General features: G+C 45.4%; 1 protein-coding gene across 3 annotated transcripts in view; it reads left to right on the top strand.

Annotated features, from left to right (window-relative positions):
- LOC109971775 (creatine kinase B-type) overlaps window positions 1–7763 on the top strand; it is a 14566-nt gene extending 6803 nt beyond the window's left edge. Inside the window, exons 2-9 of one of the 3 annotated variants that reach the window (XM_020620243.1) lie at window positions 246–444; window positions 619–776; window positions 1302–1434; window positions 1966–2119; window positions 2520–2643; window positions 3313–3502; window positions 4038–7667; window positions 7703–7763. In XM_020620243.1, coding sequence (XP_020475899.1) covers window positions 267–444; window positions 619–776; window positions 1302–1434; window positions 1966–2119; window positions 2520–2643; window positions 3313–3502; window positions 4038–4198 — 1098 coding nt within the window. In that variant the 5' untranslated portion in view covers window positions 246–266 and the 3' untranslated portion in view covers window positions 4199–7667; window positions 7703–7763. Of the gene's footprint in view, window positions 1–245; window positions 777–1301; window positions 1435–1965; window positions 2120–2519; window positions 3141–3312; window positions 3503–4037; window positions 7668–7702 lie in introns of those variants that run through there. The other 2 variants (XM_020620241.1, XM_020620242.1) reach the window with 2 other exon arrangements.
- Window positions 7764–8000: the final 237 nt, after the last annotated feature.

Here is an 8000-nt window from a genome sequence, read left to right as displayed (position 1 = left end):
GGCTGCTGGAGGAGCCATGAGCGAGGAGCCATGACAGCATCCTTCACAAGAGAGAAAAGATCAGACGAACGAATGTCTCATGTTTCAGAAATGTGTTTCCTTGATTCCTCTCTCCTTTTTCTCACATATTACATGGGCTGGACTAAGATGCTAGGAAAAGACATGTGTGAAGGAAACGTGGATGCAGTAAAAGGAACTGAGATGTACCCTATATAACAACCCTTTTTTCTCTCCTATGCCCCCAGAGTTTGGTTCCCCCTGACCCCATGTCCCAGTTCCACCTGAAGAGAGGCTCCCCTGAGGAGGAGTTTCCTGACCTGGGCCAGAATTCTACCTGGATGGGACAGATCCTTACGCCGGCCATGTACCGCCGACAGTTCAACCGCTGCACACAGAGTGGAGTCATCTTTGATGATGTCATCCGTCTGGGCCTGGAAGAGCCAGGTGATGTCAGGCTGCTGTCAGAGGATTACACTACGATTAAAATACAACTGATTAGAGGAAGTCACAGACATTCAGGGAACAGAAACTTGACCATGAACATCAGATTTTGGTTCATCTGGAAGGAATGCCAGTGTTGGTCTGTAACCGCTCAATCTGTAACGTCTGTGTATGAAGGTCACTGGTTAGGCCCCGTGTCTGTCGGGTGTGTTGCGGGTGACGCCCAGTCCTACATCCTTTTCTGTGACTTCTTTGACCAAGTCATCGAGGCGTATCACAAGCATAAGGTCACCAGCCAGACGCCAGAGAGCGATTTCAACTTTGACAACTTGAAGGTATGTGCTCAGTCCGCTGAGTGTCCACTAATGTCCAAGTTATCAGAAGTGTCTCACTGTGGTTTCACCGAACAACAAACACGGTCTCAGTATCTCCCCAGGCTTTATGCTCAGTTCACGTCAGTCAAGTCATAAACAAGGCAGAAAATGTCAAAAGTATAAAGAGAGGGTTAAGCAGGGTGAGGGGCCATGCAGACCACCTGCATACGGGCCAGAATTTACTACTCGTGGACTGTACATGCCAATAAATGTGTGAACATGTCTATGTAGTACAGTGTCGTACAGCTCCATCACAAATAATTTGGTCATATATTCCTCATTCCAGCTCAAGTGAAGCAGAGAAAGTAGTTTTATAATTAATCTGTTTAGTGTAAAGATTGGAAAACATCAGTCAACAGAGATCTATGGGAAAGTGATAGAAACGGCTGCTGGTGCTCAACAACTTATTTGTTCAGTGCTAACAACACTTTACCTCCATCAACCACTGATGTGTGTGTGTGTGTGTGTGTGTGTGTGCGTGCGCAGGGGGGAGATGACTTGGACAGGTCTTATGCTGTCCACTGTGAGGTGAGTGCTGTTCGAGGTGTTGAAGACTTCTGCTTCCCGACACACTGCAGCCGAGGAGAGCGCAGACAGCTCCTCACACTGGCCAGGAGAGGTACTGCACACCTGTGTTACAGCTACTCCGTATCCATAGCAACAGGTTCAGCCGGGTTGTGGGTCTAATCTCTCCTGTCTCATAATCACACATATAAAAACTGAGAAATGGATGAAATCATGAATTTTGTCTTTCTACATGAAGGTTGTTTCAGTGCACTGTGACAGTTTAACCAGAAACTGGGAGCTGCTAATAAAAAAATTACAATATGATCAATATTTCTGAACCCCAAGGAGCTGCATCCATGTGATCGATCATGTGAGATCAGGTCCATGCAAACTCTGGTTCAGATTGAAAAACAAGACTGACAAACTATGTTTGTAAGTAGACATTAAGGTCTGACTTGATGTGAACATCAATAAGCTGGTTTAACGTTACTGATAAAATCACTGCACACATGGACCCGAGACTGGAAGAAAAAACTAAATGTGAGAGCAGACCAACAGAGGGCTCTGGTACAATGAGTCCAGTCTGAAAATGGACTCAAATTAAACTGTTAACCAGCTGACCAGTGTCTCCTCTCTCTCTCAGCTCTGCAGTGGCTGGAGGAGGAGATGCCAGGTCGACTCCTTTTACTGGAGGAGCTGAGTCAGGAGCAGCAGAGGGAGCTGAACCTGGACAGTCCATCTCCCACCCAGCTCCGCATCGGCGTGGCCCGTGACTGGCCTGACGCCAGGGCGGTCTGGTCAGTCTGCAACAGTGTGGTTTTGTTAATAGAGGGGGGGCTTTAGCTCTAATAATGGAACAGGTCAGAGGTTTGGTCCTCAGCTCCATCTGTCCACATGGCAACCTGCTCTTCACAGCACAAACTGCTTCAGAAAAGATTTAAGAACTGGTAGATAAGAACAAGTCCCAAATTAAAATAATGCTAAACCTCCATACATTCAGTAAATGCACCGTCAACCAGTGAATCTGATCATCAACTCAGACACCAAAGATCACACTTGCCTTCTTATGAATCCTAAAAGAAGTCAGTCAGACAAAGCCAGACTCCTCCTTTCAGCCTGTGCTGTGTAAATTTTCAACCACCTGTTTGATAAGATGCTCTTTTCGAACATGTAATGTCCCATGATTCCTTGCTGCAGGGTGAGTAAAAATGGCAGCCTAGTGATCTGGGTCAACATGGACGACCACCTCAAGCTGGTGTCCACAAGAAATGATGCCAACATCGCAGAGGCATTTAAATGCATCTGCATCAACCTGCAGAAGGTCAGTGATGAATCCCAGGCCACGTCTCCACGACAAGTTTTTACATGTGTTGAAAAGTGTTTACATGACGTTTTCAAAACGGTCTCCGGTTACACAGCTCTGTTAAAACGATGTAGTATGGCTGCCAGGCAAACATTGAAGGAGACTATGGCAAACACACGTGCCTTTTTGGTGCCCCTCTTCGGCGTAGAGGCAGCTTTAATGTTTGATTAATGTAGGTGACGTCGCTGATCAGTGTTGGAGTAAATGTATACTTTGATGGAGAAACACAATTGTTTACTGGAGATATAATGGTGAAGTGGTGTACGCATGTCAGACCTAAAACAAGAAGCGTCAGTACAGATAAGCCAAACTAGGACTGAAACCATCTCCTCCTCAGTTTGTCGGCCAGTAAAATGTCTTGGTCCAAAAGAAAGTTTTAAAAATCTAAATTTCTGCTAATAGTATGTTTTTGTTGAATTCCCAGTACACACATCCTTAACTGATGTTTAAACTCAAAAACCCACCACTGGTTAGTGTCTGCTGTAGTTACACTGAACTTGTCAGACGTATATGACAAATGAGCAATGTGAAGTACTACAAAGCCAGTTCAAATGGAGATCCTTCAAGAGTCCCCCGTCACCTAAAAGAAACCATATTCATTTTCCTCCTTTCTCCCCGTATGACCAGCTGGAGAACTACTACAGGGAGCTCAGACACCCATTCATCTGGAAGCTGCAGCTGGGATGGGTGACAAGCTCTCCAGCTCACGTGGGGACGGGTCTGAAGGTCAGCGTTCACCTCAAACTGCAACACCTTCCTAAACACAAACGCCTGCAGGACGTGTTGAAGAGACTGAGGATCCACATGGACAGCACAGGTACAGAGGGAGGATGTGGTAGTTCACTAGATAACCTGGGGAGATCGTCTGTATGCTCCTACACCAGGTTCTGGTCGGAGCCAGAAGTTGAACCGTTACGGTCAGTAAGTTACTGTCAAGGTATAAATCTAAGGTTTCATACAGCATTTTATAGTGGAGCCTCATTCGGTACCTTCAGAGGAAGTTACTTTCCAAACCTCTTCCTGTAAGGAAACCATGAAATCTGCAGCTCTTGGTCTTTTCATCCCGACACATATTAAACATGTGCTGTGATGATGCTCTGCTACTTAATGAACCACAAACCCACTTTACAGTGAAGCCCGTCTGTAGTTTTGGACCTGAACCCTGTAATAAGCCTGAGGAAGCTGTGATGGGCTCCTAATGATGGGTATTTTTGATAAGGGACTACGGTCGAGACATCACTTGTGCACGTTTGAATTCTTTTTTGCCCCAGTCCCAGTCTTTTAACTTTAAGTCTTTTCTCTGAAAGTCAACAGAAGACGAGATGTTTGAACCTTACCATTTCATTTCCCAGAATCCCCAGCCCTGTATCACGTGAGCAACGCTACAACCTTCGGCCTGAGCGAGGTGGGACTGACTCAGCTGGTGGTGGACGGCGTCAAGCTGCTCATCGCCATGGAGAAGAGACTTGAGGATGGCCGAGACATCGATAACCTCATTCCTACACAGAAGTAGATCTGGATGAGGACTGGCTGGAGCGAGGAGGAAACGGACAAACCACATGTTTAAGTCCATACACGGAGAGACTGTTAAACTAGGGAGCGGTAAAGTAGGTGACGACTTCACTGAAACATTCAGCATCTGTTCCTCTACAAGCTCATGTTTCTAAATGTCTTCATCCCGCCTCTTTAACATTCAAAATGATCATTAATCGACTTTTAGTTAAGTTACACTGTGATTCTATATCATTTAACATATTTCTAATGCTGAAATAATCACCCAAACAATTTGTAACTTCACAAACTAAGTCTAACAAAGAACTCACGTCTTTAATTTATATGTCATTTACTTTTGTCTCATTAAATCTGATGTACCAGAGACCATCCATCACAAAAACCTGGTCTTGGAGCTCGCTGTGCATCAGGCCTCGTTTCTGACGTGTGTCATCGTGAACAGTAGAAACATTAAGTACGAGTATAGAACCGACATCATACTGGCACACTAGGACCCAGGTTCAAGTCCCCAAGCCCGAGTCCTCTTCAAGAGAAAAGAAGCCTTAGTTTCCAGGTGACGATACAGAATTAAATGAAAATGAACTATACAGGAAAAAGTCATTACACATAATCCAAAACGCAGCGGCTCCATCTGTGATCACAAAATGACTCGTGCTGAAAATCTTTAATTTCTGTCATTTTTATTTAAAATGTATCTGTGGCTGGACTTCTGCTACTTTCCTGTTGGTGGTGAGTCTGACAATCAATCACCTGGTAATAATTTTCAAGTAAGAAGCTCAGGTTTAGTTTCCCACGAAGGCAGCGTCCTGCACATACTTTACCCTCTCTCATCCTCGTCAGTCAGAACATAAGATTCATAGTTTGTCACCTTCCTGGTTCTTAGTGCTACCACATACAGTACAAAGTATTGTCTGGTTTCAGTAACGATGGAGAAGCACTGCACAGTGAACCTCAGGAGCTCGACACCGTACAGACAAGTAGTGAAACCGGTGAGTGGTTCTGTTGATGTACAGCCAACAATGTGGGGAAATAATTCAAAATATAGGGAATGATCTGCTCTTCTCCTCTGAAACAAGTAACTGCATCATCAGTACATTCAGGAGGCAGCGAAGGCGGAACAGACACACAACTGAGTTTATACCAGGAAACAGCAACAAACAGCCATGAAGCAGAGGTTTGGTGATATTTGACATTTTGCTTATCATCCCAGGTGCAGACTCAAACCGACAGTGAACGTCTCCCACCACCACGTCCTGTGTGTACCACAGTCCGACCCCCCCTCCCCTCCCTTGGGGCCACAGAGCTCCACTGGGTCCAGAAACCAGTAAACCCACCAGTGACCACACTGCTGTACTGGTCACCATGAACACACACTCTGGAGTTACTCCGGAGTAAAGCTGAATTTAAACTGACAGGGGAACATATGCTTCTGTCAGTCAGAGACGGCTGCATAGCTGTTGCATTTATATTTGTGCAAACGTTAACATTCTGACGGGGGCTGCTCACACATCAGAGTACAAAAAGGAAAACAAAGAAGAAGAAGAAGAAGTCAGGAAGCAGAAAAGAGAGACTGAAACAGGTTCAAAGTTGTTCTAATAAGGCAAAGAGGGGGTGGTTCTGGGACGCCACAACACACTGTTGAGCCTTCGGTGTCGTGGGTCCAACTCAACCAAACACCAGTTAGTGAGAGGGCGCGCGGCTGACGACCCCGTAGACCTGCCTTCAGTCCTACACCCACATGTTGGTGATGATACAGCTACAGACTGTCAACAGTCTTCTGTTAGACAGCCTTGGTAGAGCAGTGCCAGTGGTTGGACAGCTGAGTGGACCTGGCTCTCACAGGGTGACCGCCACTACACGCCAGCTGGACCTGGACTGTAAAGATTTATGATGGCCTGGGCCGACACCCCCTCTCTGGGGCCAAACAATGGGTAAACATCATTTAATGCGTACAATGAACTTCCAAATCGGTGCTCTCCCATTCTTTGGCACATTTAACCATCTACTATTGACTGACTGTTCATCCTAGAGCTGAAATTATGCCCCGTTAAATATTTTTCAGGTAAGAAAGTAACCACTTCGATTTGAGAATAGGTTCTAGCCAAGAAATGCCAATTCGCTCTGATGTTTTCAGAGATGGGAGTAGCCGCTAGCAGACCAATAGCAGTCTCAGCAGAGCAGAGTCAGATCAACCAATCCAAATGTCTGTAACCTACGTTTACCCACAAACCCCTTCACTGCGTAGGTACGACTCGACACTGATGTGTAGTTGCAGACAAGTCTAAATAACCTGTAATACTCACTGGAGACCAAATGCGGATTCATCTGCTGATGAAAATAGCCCCCGACAAATGTTTGTTTGGTAAAAACTACAGTGAGGAGCTGTTTGAGGAAGCTACTGAGATTATTTATAAAATTAATAAATGAGATGTTTCTAAAGATTTAGGTTCTTAGTAGGAACCAATGTGCTTGAAGCTGAGGGCCACAGACTGGGGAAGTCAGGATGTGATGGACTGACGCATGTTGGTTAAAGTCTGCACGTGGCATCTGTTGAGGATGAGACAAACATAAAAACACCAGGCTGAGCCTTTAAGTTTCAACAGGGGACATGTGAACAGAAACAACTTGCTGGTGTGGTTCTGGTTTTATGCTCCGCGCCACATAAACATGAACATTTAAAAAAAATCTGAATTGACCTCACTGCTAAAAACCTTAAAATGACAAACTAATGAAGAATGGAGACAGTGTGGACCGAATAAAGACACTGACCACAAACTGGGACTAATCGGTACCTGCACAGACTCACCTGGACAGGCGTCAGTTTAAACAGTGAGAATAACGACAACGCAGCAAAAGTGATAAACATTCGTTATGTCAGCTCTATATGTAGAAACTGATTTACAGTTTGTGTCTGAACTACAAGAAAAGACAGCTGAGCACTGACAGTGTTACCGCGTATTATTGCAGCAGCATCAGCCGGTAGGGGAGTAAAATGGCTTGGTGCTTCAGGAGGTCAGAGGTCACATCTCATTTCCTGTGATACAACCAGCAGTGAGGATGCTGTCAAACTTCACGTCTCATGACCTTCTGTCACCAGCTCCACTCACAGCATCAAAACTAAAGCAGGGAATAAAGGTGGAAATCTGCAAACATCGATATCAGTCAGAAAAACACAGCACTTCACGAAACTCGTCCAAACTCACGGCGGCTCGATCAGATCAGGCAAAAGGAGCAAACAAGTCACTTTGCTATCAAGTGAAACAGCAGCTGGGGGACTCTCAGTTAAACCCGAGCTAACATCTGTTAGCTTGCTACAGTTAAAGTGTGACCTGAGGTGGCAGGTCACTTGGGGCAATTTATCACCTGGTAAGGATGTTACACTCGAAGCGGACGACTCGACAGTGTCGACCTTACACACCAGGAGTATCTTTCATGGCATAATCAGAAGTTGAGCCACAGGCAGAGCAAAGGTGAAATCAGAAGTTGAGCCACAGGCAGAGCAGAGGTGACTTGTCCCTGCCCGTTGATGTGCACCCCAGAAACCAGACTATTGCTCACAAACAGGTTAAGGCAAGAAACTGGATAATGCATGTACATGCACTGCAATAATATGATGACTCTGAAAGTCCAGATTACATGCAGTTTGGTCAGGCTTTGCCCACTGCTCCATACAGTTACCTTTCTATTCTGGATCTGTGAGAGCTAACTGTTCACTCCCCAAACTTTGGACCTGGCATATGACTGATCAGGTTTATCTACCAGGGTACGTCAGCTTTACCGCCCTCCATTTAATGAATTATACC

The sequence above is a fragment of the Monopterus albus genome, unplaced genomic scaffold (assembly GCF_001952655.1).
Source record: "Monopterus albus unplaced genomic scaffold, M_albus_1.0 scaffold235.1, whole genome shotgun sequence".
Lineage (NCBI taxonomy): Eukaryota > Metazoa > Chordata > Actinopteri > Synbranchiformes > Synbranchidae > Monopterus > Monopterus albus.
The sequence above is the reverse complement of the archived record's forward strand: the minus strand, read 5'-3'. Positions and strand labels throughout refer to the sequence as shown.